Source organism: Cyprinus carpio, chromosome A8 (assembly GCF_018340385.1).
Source record: "Cyprinus carpio isolate SPL01 chromosome A8, ASM1834038v1, whole genome shotgun sequence".
NCBI lineage: Eukaryota > Metazoa > Chordata > Actinopteri > Cypriniformes > Cyprinidae > Cyprinus > Cyprinus carpio.
Genome location: NC_056579.1, coordinates 17,487,374 through 17,509,530, shown reverse-complemented (window position 1 = coordinate 17,509,530; position 22,157 = coordinate 17,487,374). Strand labels below are relative to the sequence as shown.

The 22,157-nt window shown below is 34.7% G+C and overlaps 1 protein-coding gene across 1 annotated transcript in view; it reads right to left on the bottom strand.

Moving 5' to 3' along the window:
* Positions 1-17,180: 17,180 nt before the first annotated feature.
* LOC109097935 (GDNF family receptor alpha-2-like) overlaps positions 17,181-22,157 on the bottom strand; it is a 67,205-nt gene continuing 62,228 nt past the window's right edge. The window contains exons 8-9 of the mRNA XM_042762559.1: positions 19,104-19,148; positions 17,181-18,606 (exon numbers count right to left, since the gene is read on the bottom strand). Of these exons, the coding sequence (XP_042618493.1) occupies positions 18,484-18,606; positions 19,104-19,148 (168 nt within the window). The 3' untranslated portion in view covers positions 17,181-18,483. The remainder of the gene's footprint in view (positions 18,607-19,103; positions 19,149-22,157) is intronic.

The window sequence follows — 22,157 nt, the reverse complement described above, 5'->3', positions numbered from 1 at the left end:
CCATTAAATACCTAGCATATCATTGAGAAAGTGCTTGGTTTCTGATTGTCATTGTTAAGAAAGAAGGAAAAAAGAGAAATTTGTAATTGACCTTGCCATCAGTGAAAACAATAATAATAAAAAAAGAGTATTACCACTTTAACAAAGACTTTTATTTTGAAATTATTTGCTAGTGTTCATCATGATGAACAGTAACATTTACTGCATGCATGCTTCTTCCAGGGTTGTATTCTACAGTTGGCAATATGCTTTTTTCCATAAACAAAGAGGATCATTAGCATATACAATTGTTTGTAATTTGAGTATGTGGCAGAATCATGAAACAGCTGCCTTCAAAAATGCATTTTCTTTTTTGTGTCGTTATTAGGTGGTGAGTGTTTTACTTTTTTTTGCTGATCAGAGAGAGTAACAGTACTGAGAATGCAGTGTGTACTTCTGTTTCATTCACCACAAGAGGCCAACTTCTTCCTGGGAAAGAGGCCAGAAAATGGAAGCACTGGGTAGCAGTCACCAGGTCAGGCCAGAGGAGCTTGTAGTTGGTGAAGTCTTTCTTAAAGGGCCACTGGAGGGTCAGGCAGGAGAGTGAACTAAGACCTGGAGAAGTGTCAAGTATTCAGAGCACATGTTGCTTGTCTTGCCTCCAAATAAGCTTTTTTTGACAGCACTGTACAGTGTCTCCAAAAGTCATTTGTACTTAAAAATGTATGAATGTCATTGTGTTGTAATTAAGCAATATCATATGAGCATAAGTGCTGTATTTTTAAAATATCAGCATGACTAAAAAATAAAAATAAAAAAAATAAAAAACCTAACAAAAAAGATGCATTCGTTGAATCAGTAATTATTACCAGTGGTAACCAGCCAATCAGCTGTCAGATTCACCTGTATGTAGTAAATAAATATTATTGAAGGATCTTAAAATAAGTGAGATTGAATGACAGAGCCATGTGAATTTGTCGTAATGAAGGAGTCGAGGATGGTGTTTCTCATCATAAGCTGAATAAATGTCCATTCATGTTTGAACATCTATAATGTCCATAGTGTTATATATGGCTCTGCACAATTTGTTCTGTCATGATCCATTTGTGTTGTTTATCCCTTGTCAGGGATATTATTGACCTATGCATCATTTATTGTCAGGACTATTTTAAGATATCAAAGGGGTTGTAGAAGTTGAGTATTATTGATATTAACTTACAGTATATATCAGACTCTCTGACAAGTCCACTCACAGGCTGCCATCATAATCACATAATCAGCCGTATACAGAGAAAAAGCATGTTGCGAGTATATGACAATGATTTTATAAAACAGTTCAATTCACATGATAATAATTAATAATAGTAATAATACAAAATAACTTACTTTTTAGATGCAACATTCCCCGTTTGTTTGTTCAGTGAATCAGCTGAACGAATGATTCAATGACTCACTTGCAAAGTCAGTCACTTGTTTCATTCCTAGAACGAGTCGGTTTGAGATCTGAGCAGATTTTAAAACGCTAGGCAACTTTGTAAATACTTACAGAGGAAAATCAGGGCATCATACACTAAACACAGAGAGTCACACACAGTATCATACAGGAGTTTGTGTCATTCTGAATATGTACTCTAAAATCATCTCAAAATATAAAAAATGTTTGATTTCTTCTGCCTGAATAGAATCATAGTCTGAAGCTTAAAAAAAAGAGAGAGTCTGCGCCCATCATACATGATTTTCTGTGAAATCTGTCAACTCAAATCGGCAGACTGCAAAGGAAACTGTAAATTGTGGTAAAAATCTGGGCAAAAGTAGTGTATTCCAGACTTAAGTTACCTTAAGTTACCTGTACATCTGTACAGGCTGTTCAAATCTTAAACCTATAATAAGTATAAACCTATTATACATAGCACATATAAGAAATTATCTGAGTACAGCTGCATGCACTAGGAATAGGAGCCTTATGCAGCGAATGTAGCTGCAGTGAGAAACTGTACTGTATACACTGACATGTGTTTAGTAAGTGCGACGTTGTGTAACACAAAGTCATTTAAAGTGCACTTTAGTCTAACAGCAGGGGGGCAAATGAACCAGGATCATGGCTAGAGTCTCAACGTTTATTATTAAGCCACAGGAAGTAATTATGGTCACACAGACCATAAGTGATTGGCCTGACAGCAGGATTCCATAAAATCTCCAGCCTCTGGAGGTGCTAATGCTGTACTCTGGTACCAGGAGACAGAGGAGGGGTGGTGTCCTGCTCTATAACCAGCGACCCGCATTTTAATCCATTATTGTGGCACTACCAACATAAAGCCTGTCTGAAAAGCTAGACAACTTAATCATGCTGCTTTCTAAGATGCCACTTTTGGCCAAAGTTGTATTTAGCCACATATTTCCTTCATGGGGAAGGAAATCACAGAAAGCATTGCAGACAAGCAGTAAAAGCACCATACTAACATCATCTCAGCTGAAAACAAATGGGCAGAATTGCTGCCTAAGTACAGATAGATCACTTTATATATACAGTAGGGCTCTATGACCTTTAGGATGCTTCCTTCGAAGACTACTACATATGTAGGTACTAGACAGTTAACAGTTAAGATTCTGTTATTATTTATGTCCATGAAAAAACAAGCTTAAAGAATAGGCTCAGAATTGTACATGCACGGTTAGTAAGATTTGTTTTTATGTCTCTTTTAATGCATTTGTTTTTAAATATGCTAATATTGTGAAATATTATTACAATAATAATAATAATAATAATTAAAAAAACGTAGTTGCAAAGTTGCTTATAGTCATTAGACTAATGGGACCATCAAATTTAAATGATATGAGATAATCCATTATAAATTAAGTGGATTTAATATGGTATTATTTGTGTGTTATTAATAATCATACTCTTAAAAGTTTTAACCACAAATGTTTAAGTATTACAATGTATTATAATTGTTTTTATGATTATTTATGGGATGATACAACATATTATAATTTTTTTTTTATATATAATGCATTATGCATTCATTATAATGCCTTAAGAATACCCTTATAATGTATTATAAATACATTATATTTTAATATACTTTAAAATGTAATTTATTTCTGTAATGGCAAAGTTAGAAAGTTAGTTTCAGCAATCATTATTTTAGTCTTTTAGTCTTTAGCAATCATTATTTTAGACATCCTTCAGAAATGAATCAGAAATGTCAATCAAAATTTGAAATGGAAATCTTTTGTAACATTATAAATGTCTTTACTTTTACCTTTGATCAACTGAATGTGTCCTTGCTGAATAAAACTATGTACTGTATATATAATTATATAATTATTCTGAAGTGAGAATAGCTTTGAGTGTGAAATGGACTAGAATTTGTATTGTTTTTCACTGAAAATCTTGTCATTTGTCACCCTTATTTATGAAAATGAATGAGAGAAGTAACAATGTCTGATTAGTTGGAAATTGTTGAGTCAGAACTTTTCAATAAATCAGTCTAAATGATTCATTCACATATGGTCTGATACAGCTCTCAAGTTCAGCTTATTTGCTAAGGTCTTTTGAGGGCTAGATTATCAGTGAATAATTACTTTGCTTTATGTAAGGAACAGATCTAAAAGTAATCATGTGGCTTCAAAAGATTATAGTCTTTAATTTGTCCATAAACATTGCTCCACAGAAGCATGGAAGTCACACGGGTTTGGAACGGCATGACAGAAGTTTCAATTTGGGCTGAACTATTGCTTTAAACATACTTCCCTTTCCCTTTAGAACATACGAATGACCTGATTCTCGAGTAATTTTCTGATGTTATATCTTCATTTTTTTATCCCCTTGGGTGTGATTGTGATACACTTTTATACACTTTAATTTGTTGGGTGTGTGAGATTTTCTGACAGTCTTCTACATCAGGTGTACCATTTTTTATTACAGAGCCCTCGAACCGCAAACATCAAGTGTCAGGTCCTCTCAAACACAATTAAAGGTTGTGTTTAATTTTTCTTTCATTGGGAATCTGTCCTTTGAACAGAAAATCATTAACAGAATGCTGTCCAATCTGAATGCATACATTGACTGCTTAATTACTAGATATTGAACTCGTCCGTGATAATCACGCGCAATTGTGTTTCCACACTTCAGCAACACTAAAACATGCTTAGGAAACCATTCTCTACAACAACCACAGACACTACAATATATATATTCTGAAGAACACTTGTCTCCATCAATTAGATTTGGTCTAATATGACTCCGATTCATTTTAATTCCCAAGAGGTTTAAAATTTATTTGGCACCTCAAGTACTATTTCATCACCACCGATGTTTTTTTCTTGTATAGCACCAGTCTGACATGGTTCTAGTGAATTTCTTCCTATCTACTGCACAAACATAGCACAGATAATGTATTCCACCCTCTTTTCTGCCTTTCTTGTTCTGTAAGAGCAAATACAGAGCCTTGTTCACGGGGTGGTGAATGTTTTGTCACATTCGGGTAGTTATTACCGCGTATTTTGCTGTCACCTGCAAATGGGTTGACAAGAACGTTTTATGCCAGCCTTTCCCCCTCCCCTCTGTCATTCATTCCTCAGAGCCATTGATGATTGTGGATTTTTTAATCCTCACAGGACAGACACGTTTATCAGACTTCCTAAAGGCTCATTGAATTAAATTAGTATATTAATTTAATTAAGATTATAGTGTATAATTTTTTTCTTGTTCATTTATCATTATTCTTTTATCATTCATTATTGCAACTGCTTCAACACACATTTAGAAAAAGTACTCTGGTGTTACTGTGGTAGAGTGATGATATCAGATGGTATTTTGATGGTATCTTTACCATGGTACTGAATGATTACCTTATGTACTGTATATGCTTTGGTATTTCCATGGTACTTTTTATAGGTGGACTTGCCTTTTTACAATCGACACAAAATCATTGCATGTATTAAAGACAGCTTCACATACTTGAAGTAAATTCGAGGACTTAAAGAAACTGATGGGACTGAGTCCACCAAAACATTATCACGATGTCAACTGGCTGATAATGAAAGCTCTAGGCACCTCAGACTTCACAGCAGAAATCATTTACCTTAAATGTGCTCATGAAAAAGTTGAATCATCTTACATTTCCCAGCAGAACTTGTTGTAAAGAAAATTAAAGTTTTCTATGAAATATATTGCTCCTTTCTGCCCTCCATAATGACCACCAGAACATTTTGAAAATGAAGTCCAGAGAGTGAAAATGAAAATAAATAAATATATAGTCTCATTAATTCTTCAATTTATCCCTGTGTTCTGTCTTCCTGCTTCTTTTATTTATTTATTTTTCTAGTGATTATTTTCACATGTATTTGAGCATACTTATATTGAGACATTTAGGGTGCTGACCTGCTGGCGAATCATTGCAGTGAAAAAGACCAAATATATTTTTGATTGAAATTGGCTGCTGCAGGATGTAGGTAATTTTTTTAAGCCAAGATTGATTGTGGTTGTTTAAATACAAATTGTTTAAACACAATAAAAAATAATAATAATAATGAATAATTAAAAATGAAATCTTAAACTGTTGCATTAGACTCATTAGACTTTTACTTTTTACACAGAGAAATATGGAAGCTGAAATGTGTTTCTGCTGGAATTTGAATGATGGATGAATGAATGAATGAATGAATGAATGAATAAGGTAATTGTGACTTTTTATCTCAGAATTCTGTATTTTTTCTTGCAATTTTAAATTTATATCTCAAAATTTTAACTTTGTTTCTCACAATTCTGAGAGAAAAAAAAAAAGAAAAGAAAAAATCAGAATTGTGAGGTATAAAGTTGCAAATACATTTTATTATTTTTTTTATTCCATGGCAAAAAAATGTTGTGAGATCTAAAGTCAGAATTGCGAGGGGAAAAAAAGGACAAAATTCTTCAGAATTTTTCTCAGAATTGTGAAAAATAAAGTTTGAATTGTGAGATATAAACTTTTTTTATATTTTTATTTTTAAAATCCTGTGGCGGAAACAAGCTTAGAGAACCCCATAGAGAACTCTGTCTTCAAATAAATAACTAAATAAATAAGTGTGTGAATGTGAGTGAGTAAGTGAGTGAATGAGTGAATGAATGAATGTCTATTACAGTTCAAAACAATTAGGCCTCACAACATATGCCAGTACACCATACGATGTTGACCTTAATTATTTGCATAATAATGACATTTAATGAGGCATGTTCAAATGTTATAAATCGACACATTCAAATGCTAGAGCTTTTCGAAGACAAGCAAATTGCTGTGATTCTCAGCCCACAAACAGATAATATCTTTCCTCCTTGAAAGCCCAGTGTCCCAGCAGCATCTTACAACTATTAACACTTTTAATTTACGCCATTATCTGCCATTTCTGTGAGCTTAGATTACCTACAAAGTCACAAAGTAACATTCGTTTGAATTTGGCCTTTAGTGCTGTCCTGCCTTAAAGCTATTCCATGCATGCTGAGCATGTAGAAAAAGTCTTGCGGGTCTTGACACTAAGTGTGGGGGAGTGGATTTGGGTGTAGCGTACCTCTAACCCAGAGTTAATGAGGACCCTCTGGGCTTTTCCCTTCATTGGTGTGAAGGGAAGTTTCTCTGAAAAACACTGAGGAACAACTCCATCTTACCCAGAGGGAGGAAGTGCTAGAGTGTAAAGTAGGTTTTATATTCTTGCATGGTTCATGAGGTCATTACTGTGCAGGGCATGTTGATCCGGTTGGTGAGAATATAAACAGATGCTTGTTAATATTAGAATAATAGAAAAGAAAAAAATATGATTCCAATACAAAATAAGAGTGAGAAAAAAAAATGGTAAGAATGGCCATGGAAGCTATTTTTTATTTTTTTTAAATTGGATACAATTTAAAAAGTAACAAGAAATAATATGTTTTCTGTTTTGTTTGAAAATGAAAAATACATGTATGAATGTAAAGCAAATATTAACACTCTATGCCATCCCAGTGTGCAGTGGATTAGTTCAGGCAATTACTCCTGGTAGACTGTGCCCCAGCTTTGCTAATTAATTTAGCCTAATTACCTAAACATATTTAATTGAGGGATGGGTAAGTGATAGATGGAGTTAGTGACTTCAGATCAAATGGGTCTCATTAATTGGTCCTTCCATAGCCTTCTGTTGCATTGAGAGGTCTGCCAAGTCAAAAGCAGACGTCTTTTTGAAAGACTTAATTACACAAAAGAGCAGCACATTGTTTATGCTGCATCGCCTACATGAGGGGAAAAAAAAAAAAAACTTTGGTGGAAGAGAGCAAAGAAAAGTAAAGGCAACAGAACTGATTTGTGTACATTGTGTAAAATAATTAGATTTTCCTTCTTCCCTTTGACTGAACACAGGGATGAGTGGTTTTATTTTTGCCCCTCCAAATAAATTATTCATTTTATGTCCAATTCTTCAGAAAGGCCTGTAAGACACTGTCTGACTTGATTAAGAAGCACCCCCTCCCCCTCCCCCCAGCAAAGCAGAGTTCCACAATAGCATTAAAACATCCTGATATTTAATATTCCTCAGTAGCACATCATATATAAAAACGTTTCCTCATTGGTTAAGGCATATGCCACTTACTAATAGAGTTTTATTGTTGTTATTGTTTCAAATGACAGAGTTTGATTTGCATCCATTTTGCAGGAACAAGTAAGTCATCTGTGATTATGTAAATATCCATGCAATATCCAATATAATGTCATATGTTTGATTTAAGTATCATCTTCATTTTTCATCATGCAAATCAAGCAAAGCTTTAAAAAAAAAAAAAAAAAAAAAAAAAGCTCTTCACAGCAAGACAAGGAACAGTGTTGCGTGAGGAAGTGCAATATTATGAATATAATCAGTGTTTATGGAAATGTGCTGACGTGTGATTAATGCAGAGGTATTCTGGATAGTGAATGCTGCGGACTAGGCATGTTTTGTCCAGTATATTTCTGAAATGAACACTAAGCACTTCACCTGCCTGACACATACTAACACAAACACATACATATCAAATCTGAATATGGGTTGTGATTTTGATTTTGATTTTGAAGCAGTTTAATGGTGCTGTCAAAACTGATAAAACAAATCAGTGCAACCTCAGACCGACTGCTGTTTAGGCTGTTTGATGACTGCATTTTTCACTCCGGCTTACACTCAACTTTGCATTCAAGCATCTTTTTTTTTTTCTCTCTCTCTTTTTTTTTCTCAGCATCACTACACTCATCTTAAAGGAATAGTTCAGCCCAAAATAAAAAAAACTTGCTGGGGAGGATTTTTTTTTAAATAATGAGAGAATATTAATTTTTTTATGAACTCTTCCTTTAAATTAATAGTTCACCCAAAAATCTACTCACTCTCAGGCATTCCAAAATGCAGATGAGTTTGTTTCTTCATCATAACATTTTGGAAAAATGTAGCATTACATGACTTGCTCACCAATGGATCATCTGCAGTGAATGGGTGCCGTCAGAATGAGAATCCAAAAACATTACAATAATCTCCAAGTAATCCACACGACTCCAGTCCATCAATTAATGTGTAGTGAAGTAAAAAAAATGCATGCATGTCTGTAATTAACAAATTCATCAAGATGTTTTAAATTTAAACTGTTGCTTCTTGCCAAAATACTAGCCCAAAATCTATAATAACCCTTCCTCCAGTGAAAAAGTCCATCCCTTGTTCTCCTCTCAAATCCAAATCCACTGACAGAACTGTTTAGAGCTGTTTTCACTTGTAAACAGTTCTTGGTCTGTGCATATTTCTCTCCTGATTCAGACAAGGTGACTTTTCACTGGAGGAAGTAGAATTGTTAATGGTTATTAACTGATGATGGATTTGTTTATTTCAGACATGCTGCTTTTTTGCTTCACAAAATGTTAATTGATGGACTTGAGTTTTGTGGATTAATTGGACTCTCATTCTGACGGCACCCATTCACTGCAGAGGATCCATTGGTGAGCAAGTGATATAATGCTACATTTCTCCAAATCTGTTCTGATGAAGAAACAAACTCATCTAAATCTTGGAAGGCCTGAGGGAGGTAAAATTTTCATTTTTGGGTGAACTATTCCTTTAAAGGAAGACATTCTTTTAAAACAGTGATCCTCAAATCTGGAAGGAAGACATTCTTTTAAAACAGTGATCCTCAAATCAATTCTTTTAAAACAGTGATCCTCAAATCTGGCTCGCGAGATCAAACACAGACAGGGCATGATGGTCAGAGGCCAATGGGCAAATTTGACCAGGATACCAAGGTCACACCACTACTCTTTTCGAAAGATATCCTGGGATTCTTATTGACCACAGAGAGTCAGGACCTCGGTTTAACGTTTATCCAAAGCACGGTGCTTTTTGACAGTATAGTGTCCCTGTCACTATACTGGGGCGTTAGGACCCACACAGACCAGAGTGTGACCACCCTCTGCTGGTCTCACTAACACCTCTTCCAGCAGCAACCTAGTTTTCCCAGGAGGTCTCCCATTCAGGTACTGACCAGGCTCAGCCCTGCTTAGCTTCAGTGGGCAACCAGTCTTGGGCTGCAGGGTGATGTGGCTGCTGTGAGAGAGGTGAGAGTCTTTGTCTTTGCAAGTTGCTAATTCTTATTGCAGAGGTGTATTATTGACTAGTGCTGTGCTGTCACCTGCATCTCTGATACTGACAAGCAGTGGGTGGCAGCTCTTACGAATCTGACTTCACTGAGATTCATTACCATCTCAGCCAGGCTCTGCCTTTCCCTGCCTCTGCTCTGTGCCAGCTTACAGGCTTTACAAATCCTTCCTGTGCATCGACACAAAAATTTGTACGTCTGCCCCATTCAGCTCAGTGCTGACACACACACACTAAACGTTCTGGCATGACGCCCACGCCAAAATGCCAGTATCCAGTTCACATAATGGGCAGCTGTGGACACAAAATGGCCAAAGTAAGTCACAGGTGAAATCAAGTGGGAAAATGTCCAGCAGCAGTTATAGTTATTTTATAAAAAGATATAAAACTCAGATTTGTGTTTCACAGTTTAAAACCACAGTTAAAAAGAACAATATTGAACATGTTTTCAGGGTAACTTGTCCCCCCTCCAAAAAATAAATAAATAAAAAAAACTGATGTGGTATGTTGCAGATCAGAGGTATGGGGCTACAAAGGAGACAAAGATAAAGTAAATAAGAGAAAATGTGTTTAGTAAGCGGGACATGATAGGGCTTATCTCCTTGTTTCTGCACTAAATGGCTGACTCTAGTTACACACTGATGCCTCGTACATTCTTCTAGCTCACAGAGCTAAAAGAAATCATGACACACACTCCTCCCATGAGGGTTAAACGCAAATCAATTATTCACAACTGAGACCGGAACACCCTCGGTAAGAGGACTATTGTTTTGCAGATGTCATCAGACATTTATGTGACATTACAGGTGGAGAACCAAGAGGATCTTTTCCTTCCTTCCTCTGGTTGTTATAGACAAAAATGGCTGATACCGAGATACATGTCATCCTTGTCAGCTGGTATCAGCAGTGTAGGTCAGGAGATGAAGCTGTGCGGGACCTTACAGGAAACATGCATAAATGAGCTCCAGCCATTTTGACCCAGAGAGGATTTTCATTTGGCAGTAAAGTTAATGTTATTGCATTGGATTAAAACTTACTGACTTTGCTCACACAGGAAATAACAATATTGTAGTGTTTCAGGTTAAAAATGACCAGCCTACAAAACATAGTGTATACATTTTGTTAAACTATTTTATTACCAAATATTTGATGCAATCTTTTTAACTTGTTTTCCTTCACTTAGGAGGTTTTCTAATTCTTTTTGGAATTTATTAGTCATAGGCCTCATTGATCTGAGCTTATGTACCACTTTTGAGTAAACATTGCCAAAATTATCCACAAATAATGCTATTTTCACTAGAAAATAGAGGTGCATAAGCTTAGGCCCTGTTTACACTTGGTATTTAGATGTGTTTTGGTCGATTGGGTGTTGTAATTTGTCCATTTTCCACCACTTTTCTAAATTCTTTGAGGGGAGAGTCTATGGGTGGATGTATATATGGGCTTTTTCCAATCTTTAGATCTAATATTATGAAATAAGCTCACACAATTTATGCATGTGAAAGGACTAATGGAAAATGATACTGAGAGCAGCAGCTTTCGTTTCTGCTCTGATAGCTGCAAAACTGTGCTGAGTGCTGTTGGTTTTTGTTTGTTTGTGCTTTTTATATTTTTTCTCCATCATTCCAAACTAACAATTTCAAGTTTATATCCCATCTAATGTGCTTCAACAACACATCCCGTAATGTTTAAGAATTAAGTCAGTTGGCAGAGAGGAGGTGGTATTATGTGGCTGTTTGAACACATTCGACCACATGAGCATTTTCACTACAAAAGCAATTTGGCGGAATGCGTTTTCAAGTACCTCTGGAAGAGGTCAAAAGTGGATAAGCTCAAAACATTTCAGACATCTGTATTTAGCATTGTCCAATTGTGACTGTATTGATAAAAAAGCATCTTAATATCAGATGTAAACTAGGGGCTCAGATCAGGCTACCAATCTGTTCCAAAATGAAATACAAAACTTGTGCTAATTGACAAGATGACAAAAAAAAAAAAAAAAAAAAAAGAAAACTGAATTTAAAATTTGGCGATAATATTGCATAACGAGAGATTTACAAGACATTTTAAAAGGGTGGTCCATTGTGGTTCTTGTCGGTCACAGGAACACCAAGTTAGATGAAGGATTTTCAGCGCAGAACATAACGTATTAAAGGGATAGTTCACCCAAATATGAAAAATTTGGTCATTATTTAACCACCCTCTCCAGACTACTATGTGACTTGTAATGTAGTTGAAATGGGCTTCAGCACTTTTGATGGGTCAGTATTTTAGATAGTGGATTGGCCTGATGGAGAATTGCTGATTTTTGCATATGTGTATCAATGTAGCTTGTGTGTGTGTATCTGTCTGACTCAGCTCAGTGGTTTCAGAGGGCGGATGAAGTGCTAATTAGTTCAGATATATACTGGATAAAACATGCCTAGTCCGCAACATTCACTACCCAGAATACAACTGCATTAATCACGTGTGTCAGCACATATTCATAAACATTCATTAAAGCCACAACATTGCACTTCCTCACACAACACTGCTCCCTGTCAATGTTAGACACAGTCTTGTTTTCTGAAAATAAATCATTATATATCCCAATGAACTCAAATAGGAAGGTATGTATTTATAGTCATGATAATCAGTCTTAAACATAACAGACAGATTTTGGAATATATAAATCATTATATACAAATGACAAACCTGATTTGGGATATATATATATATATATATATATATATATATATATATATATATATATATATATATATATATATATATATATATATATTACTTCCTTCTTTCTTTCTTTCTTTCTTTCTTTCTTTCTTTCTTTCACGTTTACCTGAAAATAGCATTTTTATAAATAATATTAATAAAAGCATGTTGAAGGTTGTTATGTGGCATTGCGAGTGGAACACATTACCTCAAAGATTGAACCCCAGACTTTTCAGGAGATTGTTAAAAAAAAATGAACAATACAACAACAACACAAAGTCTATTTGGAAGGTAATATATTGACTAGCAATGTTCTAAACCCAGAGTCGGACCATCAAATTATTCTAGGAGGAACAAAACCTGGATTCTAAAACACTTTCCAAGCAATTACACTTGAACAGAGACGTGATTTCACTTCAGCTCAGCCAATCAGCACCATTTTCATCTGTGATTCAGCATCACAACAATAAAGATGTGTGTATCTGCTTCAATCAGGTAAAGTAGTGCAAAATTAATAAATATTAATTAACATAGAAATTCACATCCAAGTAAATTTACACAGTCATTTCAAAATGAATTGCTCTTGCTCCAGAGCTTCATTCTGGCAGGTTGGAGAGCAGATGAAATAGACATGGAAATTACAGAGTTTGTCAAGTCTATAAGCTGGCAAAGAGCAAAAGTAGAGACATGCAGAGCTTGGCTTAGATGGTAAGACATCTTAGGAAAGTCTTAAAGCTTATCACCACCGCTCATCAATATCAGAGTCGAAGGTGACTGGAAAGCATTTAACCATTCACTTCCTCAATAAGAATTAGTAACTGGCAGTGCTGGAATGTTTTCAGATGACTGAAATGTCTCTAAACATATTCTCTGTGCTTTAAGATCAGACGTGGCGAATGCACAGACATGTTGGATAAATTGAAATTGAGTTAAACTCAAAGTGAAAAATGCAGCTGTCACACGCTGAACCAAACACAGCCTGAACAGCAGGGGGTTCTGGATTGCTTTGTCTCTTGTTTTATCACTTTTGACAATGCCATTAAACTCAAGTACAGGCAAAATCTCAACTCATATTCAGATTGGAAGTTTTACATCACACGCCTCTCATCTCCACTCTCCAAGACATATTTGGATTTGATTGATAAAATAAACAAAAGTCTAGATAAAAGAGGGTTATCACTTCCTCGGTATTGCTGTCTGGAGCATTAACAGGCTGCTTTACAGGGGCGTCACGTATAGTGAGCAAACAGAGTGTATGAATACACTTTGTATGCTGTAGAAACTAATTAGCCTCTCATTTATGAAAATTCTGCTGGAAATCAAAACGTGCTTTGTTGATTTTCGAGAAGTGTATGAGCCTCAGTCTGGGTGTTTTTTGCTTGCAGATGTATTTCATTTTGGGGATAAAATGGTGAAATGAAATGACAAAGGATCTATATACATAACCTTCAGCACAATCTATCCATCTTTAGACTTAATTACGGAAAGGCAGCTTCAAATATAGACCCTTCTCGGACCGAGTTCTGCATAATGAAGGTGGATCCTAAATGGATCCTCAAAGCTATGTCAAATCTTGTTTTAACAATGTGTGTGCAAAGAAAAAAATGGCCAGTGAAGAAATTGCTCACAAATGAAAATGTCTCTTGAGAAGAGGTTTGGACAAAATGACCTGATAACATCTTAACATGGTGCGATAAAGCTTATTGAGCTGGCGAATATAAAAGAAAGTGGGATGCAATCTGTTCTTTGTTTAACTCGATGGGAATGTCTCAAAGGCATACATTATTCTATATCAGTACAATATAAAAAGATGAGACCAGCAGTCATAAAGCATAATTCAGAACTGGTGCTCGACGCTGACAAAGCTAGAATCCATCATGAACAGTTCTGCACATCCTATCAGGCAATTCCAATGATTTTTCTGAAAACCAGAATATTGATGACAAAAATGTATTCAGAATGTTTAACCAATAGGGTTATTATTCTGTATTAGAGGTTAACTCTGATGTTAAGATTAAAATACTTCCCCTTATTCCAGCTTAATATGCAGAAACAGAAAGTGTTTCTATATTGTGGTATTTTCAATTTACTGTTTGTTTGATTATCCTGACCTGACCAACAACAGCAACAGCTCAACCAATAGTGTGAGTCTGGGGCAGGGCTTTCTGTTTGACTAACCAATGCAATAGAGGGGAAATGTTTAGGAAGCCTGTTTGAAATAATTATAATGATAAAAATAACCTGTATATTTTCGCTGTTCTTTTTGGTGACAACAGTGTTGCAGAAATTATACATGTTAATGTATTATTATACATGTCTGATTATAAATGTAAATTTGAAAGAAAGATAGGATCATTATGCATCACATAACCTAACCACCACATAAATGCATCACATAACCATGTATCGCTTCTCTGATATAGTAAACTTGCTTGGTAGCGCACCTGGTACATATTGTGCTTGAGATGTGAAGCATTTGGGTACAAGGCTTGATTAAATAGCTCAAAGACTTTAATAAGTAAGCTAAAATGACATGGTTGCTTCAGAAAATGTGTTTTTATCTCTTGTTTACTTTAGTTAACATTAATGTTTAGGGTTTAGTGTATTTCTACGGTATTTTCAAACACAATAGAGCATTACCTTTTAGTGCCAGGAAGAACTTGGTCCTTTTTTCACTTCATTTTATCACAGATTCATTTACATACAGGTACAAGACACAATTCGATGCAGGATTTTCAGAAAGATTGAAACTAAAGGACAATGTTGTACCAACATATTGGATTCAACAGTAATGTCGCACTACACAAGTGTGAGTAACTGTTTTTATTACGTGATCACTATTGCTTTGTCTGTTATTACAGATTGTTTGTATTTATGTGGTTTTAACCTAAATCAGAGCTGCGTCCATCTATGAAGGATGTAGGCTGTCAGACAAGACTGTCTACAATGTGTCATGCCTATTCAAACAGAGCGTTCTGATGAGGGGGGTCAAAACAGGACAGAAAATAGCCTATTACATGTTTTTTGATGTAAAAATCTTGATTACTTTATAAGTGGACCTCATGGAACAGTACAAAATCATAAAAAAGGGCAGTTCATGACCCATTTAACTATCATCCTAAGGATCACATTTGCAACATGCCTTTTATTTTTTAACCATAGTGGATGTCTTTAACACAGTGAGAAAACAAATGTGGAAAGCAGTAAAAATTGAAGTGGCTTTATTGATCAGGAAACAAGCACAGCATTAGCATATCTGGACCTCACAGCAGTCTACAAAGGGAGGTGACCCTTACATCAAAGCAGTGATGAGATGATGTTGAGCTCTGCTAATTCCAGAGGTGATCAAATCGCGATGATTTATCAAAGTCATGTGACACAGCAAAAGCATCAATGAATGTCTCTGTGAAGTGCTACTCTTTTTCATAGTTCATTTCTTTGCATCTGAAGCTTACATTTGTCATTCAAATGGTCTCTCCCTGATACCAAATCCCCTTCCCGCCCAACCATAGCTAAAAATCACATACACATACATACTGTACATGTAAGCTACACACAAACTCAACAGTCACACTTCTGTCACAACATTATCCAAACCCCAGTGGGCCTTTTTGATGTACAGTATCAGTGCTGTTTTTGGGGAGCATATGGTGGATGCTTCCAGCTCAGGTACACTGAGATTCAAATTCACTGTCTTTTTGATAAAAGGTTGCAAGACTGAATGTAAACTGACACCCTTCAGAGAATTCACACTTTTTTTTTAACCACTACTTCTGTTCCCACTGAATATGACAGCACATTTTTGAAAATCACTTCAAAGCAAGAATCGCAATGTCAGGATAATTTTTCTTACCATTTTAATTTGCACTTGTTCTCACTTAACAATGACAAACCTGCCTTTTGACATAATAGCCCCTTTAAAAAAAAAAAAAAAAAAATATATTATATATATATATATATTATATATATATATATATGTGTGTGTGTGTGTGTGTGTGTGTGTGTGTGTGTGTGTGTGTGTGTGTATACACTATTTATATTTTGAAGTGGATCAAAACCTTTCATCAAAGTTGTCCTAAACCCAAAACAATACCCGTTCTTGTCTTGGGCAGCTTTGATGAACCTTTTTGATCCACTTCAAATGTTGATTACGGTAAATACGTGTGTGTGTGTGTGTGTGTGTATATATATACATATATATATATATATATATATATATATATATATATATATATATATATATATATATATATATATATATATATATATATGTATGTATACACACATACATATATATTCCTCAAAAAGGCAGCATACTTCAAAAATATAACATTTATATATCTATATATTCCAGATGTTTCAACAAAAGTATAATTCTAGGGACATTCACACCAAATGAGAAGAAATTATTTTTTGAGCATCTGGTAAAATAGAGCTGATTATTACATCATTGGAGCCTTTTAGAAACAATCTCAGAGTACTCATAAATCTTTTTGTACTTTAAAGTATTTAATCATCTTTTAATGGAAAAAAAAAGGTTTGCCTGTTGACGTTTTAATGTTTTCACAGACAGATTCCCACTGATACAACATAACTTGAATGTGTTTCCATTTCCCATTAGTGCCATATTTACACAAAGAATGTTCATATTTATCATCATGGTATGTATGTAACAAGCCTAGGAAACAATATATCAATCTCTATTGTTTTGAACTTTACAGTGAATATAGACATCGATATATATATATATATATATATTATATATATATATATATATATATATATATATATATATATGTATATATATATATACACTATATGTATTTATATGTATGCATATATGTGTGGTATATCTATATATATATATATATATATATATATAAACACATGTATATATGTATATATTCCTATATCAATGTCTTTTTTATTCATAACTTCAGTATTTGGAATGTTGATAAGAGTCATAGTGCATTTACTGAACATGTGATGGGGTGAATCCATTTTTAGAAACATTATGAACATCAAAACATGACCTTCTCCACACAGCAACTAAAAAATAATGAGGAAAAACAAAGAGTAAGGCCACATCATAAATTGCACACAATGATTCACATGACAATGAACGTCCCAAAATGCTAGCCATCCTTGTCAGGGTTTTTCTTGTATAGGACTCCATTTAACCAGAGATTGATTATGGCATGAGTAATAATGGTTAGTGGAATGAGCACCTCCAGGTCTTCCTCAGTCATGCAGTTCTTGTCACTCCCACTGCTTTCTCTAGAGTCTCATCATCATTCAATTCAATTAAAGACAACACATAATAATCAACAGCTGTACTTTTGGAAAAAAAAAACATTCATATTCACAGACAAAATTATACATGTGTGGGCAGCCCATTGACATTGTGAACCCACATGAAAGCCATTTGTAAAGATCTACTTCTCCTGTTGATCCACTGGTACATTTTCATCATCTCGACATTCTTTTCTTTTTCAAATCTGTCAAACTAAGTATAGAACGTGACTAAGAGAGCTGTCGCCCTTGACATCCACCTCGCACTGTGTCAACAGGGTACAGATTTAAACTTCAAACACTTCACGTTTAAAAGAACCACAGGAAAGTAATTACTCCTGTTCAACTGGTGGACAAAAGAAGGAAAAAAGACGGAACCAAAAAGGAATAATCGCAATGAGAAAGCTAAAGCAGCCGTCAAAGAAGAGCGCAGCAAATCCAATAAATGGGCAGTGGGCCGGGATGGAGAATGCCTCTCAGAGATGGTGTAATCCAGTGCCAGACAACGGGTAATTCAGGCCTGATGGGCGCTGCGAGACGCCCCTTTTTATGGGTGGTGTGGGCGGCAGGAAGTAGTACACTAGACTGGAAAGCTCTGTGCCTGGGTCTTAAGTTGCAGGTCCACCAATCAGGCACCAGACTTTAGACCCAAGTACGCAATATTTGTTTCTTGGCCATTTGCTCATTCGGTATGCAACGTTCTCTTTTCGGCCATGGCAAGGATGCAGCAGTCTTTTCGATATGTGTCTCTGTGTTCTTTCTGTTTGGTGTTTATTTGAAAGAAAGAAAGCTGCAGTAGAGGAGAGAGGCATTAGTTTGGTCTGAAGATGATCATGAGGGGTTTAAGTCAGCCTTATCCTCACTGCGCTGGCTTATGAAGCTCAGGTAGTTCTATATAGCGAGGTTTCCAAGAGCAAACAATAGACCAAGCATCAAAACATCAGTTAGGGCTTTTGTGCCTGGACTTGAATTTCTGGGGTCCTCTACTCTTGTGTTAGGCGGACTGCCAGGAACCTGCCAGGAACAAACAAACATAATAATAATAATAATATTATACGGAACACCAGATACTATGCAAACCTCATGGAAATAAGTCTAGGTCATATAAATAAAATAAAAATAAATAATGTAAAACATTATTGTATTACATTCACTTTGACCTTTTTTTTTTGTTTTTTGTATTTCACATTAATTTCTGTGGTGTTTGTCATTTCATTCTCATTACAATTCCATGAATATACCTTTTCTTTTATTACAGTAAATCAAATTTATTATTATTATTACTATTAAAAATCATACCTAAACCCTCTAAAGCTTTTGCAGTATATGTTGAGCAAGTGACTGTACAAGGGATATGTGTAATAAAACACATTTACAATAAAGCTGTGCAGTTGTGCTTTGCCTCTGGACGCGATAGTCATCAAGTGTTTTTCCTCATGCACAAGAAGGAGATGCTCATAGATAAAGCTTGAACTCACTGGCTTGGAAAGTTTCATCTATGCACTTCTTACCTCACTTCCGCAGATGTAGTCTTTTGATGGATAGCAATCAAGTTCCTGCAAGGAAATAAGGTTATCCTTTAGATATGGAATTAAGTATAATATGATACTGTCTTGTTTGAGAGATCTACAGTATCCCTCAGTAATGCATGTCTATCTTATCTATCATCTGACAATAAGTCTTATGTGAAGCGCTATCAGGCTCACTGATATGTCTCTTTTTTTATATAGATTTCTTGGGGTTCAGAACCTCCAGAATATAGCGATCCAATTCAATAATGTAACCTGTCTGACATAAGAGTTCTAAGTGTTTCTAGACAGAAAGTAGAAGTTAAAAAAAAAAAAATCCAAAATATAATTCCAAAATGTGCATATTAATGCATGCAAATACATTGTAATCATCTAAATGTGTGAGTGTGCTAGTTTCTGCTCTGATAGTGCTCTACCACAGATCTGTGAAGGGTAATGAACGGACTGATGAGGCTCTTGCAGCAGAATGATTTATCTGAACTACTGGAATATCAATCAAAATATGTCATTATTTCACTCAGTTCTTAAGCTCGTGCTCAAAGAGATGTGTTTTTGTGCAGAGCTGAAAAGTCAGAGGGATCTTTGTTACAGCTAGCTGGTACTTTAATGTTTTGATTTGCTCAATGGTGGTTGAAAAGTTTGAGAATCACAGATTTATAAAACTTCTTTTGTTCATACGCTTAAAGGGATAGTATACCCCCAAGTGAAAATTTTGTAACTTACTCAACTTTATTTAATGTCAAACTAGTATATTGCAATTTTTGCACAATTTTAAAGGAGAGTTTTAAAAAAAATATAGGATGACCATAAAAATATTTTTTTATTTATTTTTTTATTTTTTATTATATATATCTCTAGATTTTGCAAAAGCCCTGGAGCTGTCAAAAGATGCTTTTTTTTTTTTTTTTTTTTTTTTTTTTTTATTATTATTTTAAAAATACAAATAAGGATAAAAAGTAATAATTTATCTTTTTTATAGTTTTATTTATGATAGATTTTTATCATACAGTGAGGTAAAAATGTGTTAGAAAAAAAAAAAAAAAAAACTTGCTGACAAAAATACTGGAATATCTTGGTGCATGAAAAAGAGTACACATTGTACAACCGACATAGTAGCAATACAAAGTTGGTTCAAAATCTGTGAAATTATCTAAAAAAAAAACAAACAAACAAAAAACAAAAACAAAACAACAACAGAGAAATAATAATAAAAAAATGGCATCAGCTTTTCACTTAAACCCAGAAATTTACCATTTACGTTTCCTGCAATTGTGGTAAATAAGCAAATAAGTATGATACAGTCAGACATCCGCACGGCGTGTCCGTACATATTGTCCCATTCTACATCTTGTTTTATTTTGAGCCATCGCTTTTGGCCATCTTCTTTTAATTGGCTCAATTCTCATAAGGCCTCATACTTTTGAAGGTCTTTACAAGGATGTGCAAATCATTCCATTCCTTTCGACTCATATAACTATACATTTATTCCTGCATCGCACGCTGTAAAATTCTGCTCTCCCAAACAAGGTCATCAAAGCTTGTTTGTCAAGACGTCGCTGTGGTATTGTTTATGACAAAGAAGGGTGGGACTGAACTAGCGCACTCACACAGATGCAGACTCGCCCTAATCCAATAAATCTGTTTTCAATTATGTTAGAATAAAGACTGAGACCTTTCAGCCAGGCCTGGAGTACATCCACGCAGCCAGGTTGGCATTTGCAATAAGACCACTGAGGCTTAGAGGAGATGTAATCATCTCCAGACACCTTCAAGATAGGACAGAAGTATAGCATGTGGACAATGCCGATGCCTGGTTTTGGTGCTGAATTGTTTCTAAAGATATCAAGAACACCTCTCAGTGTTTTATAATTAAAATCGCATTCTTGCAGCAACACCCTGTATCTGTTTGCCTCTCACAAAGCTGTTGGTTTAATCAGGTGCTGTAGTCCAGAAAACCCAAAGGCCACATAACACATACAATGCCGGGAGGCAGAGACTGTATCCCACTGGGATTTAGTGCTTCAATTTGTGTCCGCTGTGTGCCCCTCCCTTATTCAGCCTTCTCTCCACACAATGCTATTTATCCGAGACTCAATCGATCTTAATCTCTCCTCCTCTGATTAAAAGGTAAAGCATGAAGAACTATTAGAATGAGTGATTTCAAGATGTTGTAAAAGTAAGTGCATTATATGAGCTGTTTAAGAGTGTGAGGGATTTCACTGCAAACCCCTGTGTCTTTTTCATGAACCATCCACAAACTAGTTTGAGCAAGCACAAAGTGATGCGTGATCATTGTAATTAAGTCTTTTATAAAATTGATTTTATATACAGGCATGGCTCCTTCTATGTAAATTAGACAATTTGTTGCATATTCTTAAAAAAATAATGTGCCATTTTGATCCATTTTATTTGTGTGTTCATTAAATGAAAATCAAATGATGGAGTTATAACCACACATATGTGCAGACACTTGGTATATTGAGTGCACTTTTTCATTTTAAAGAGCTGATTCGAGTGTTATTATAATGTTATTGAATTCATTCAAAACACTGATTCCTTTGTGTCATCAATTAAAATGTTCACTTAAGTAATTTATTAAAATGTTGTAATAAAAACATATGCAGATAAATATTGCTATTGCTATATATATATATATATATATATATATATATATATATATATATATATATATTTACTATGCATATTGTTACATGGTAGCTAGGTTCCTTGATTAAATTTTGGAACAGTGTGGAAAATTATATATTTAAATGTATTAATTTAAGTAATTTATTTAAATGTTGTAATACAAACATATGCAGATAAATATTGCTATATATATATATATAATATATATATATATATATATATATATTTTTTTTTTTTTTTTTTTTTTGTCTATGCATAGATTATTTCATGGTAGCCATCTTCCTTGATTAAATTTTGGAACAGTGTGGAAAATTATATATTTAAATTAATTTTATTTGATTTTTTTACATTTATTTTATAATTTTTTTTTATTTAGGTTTTTGGATTTAT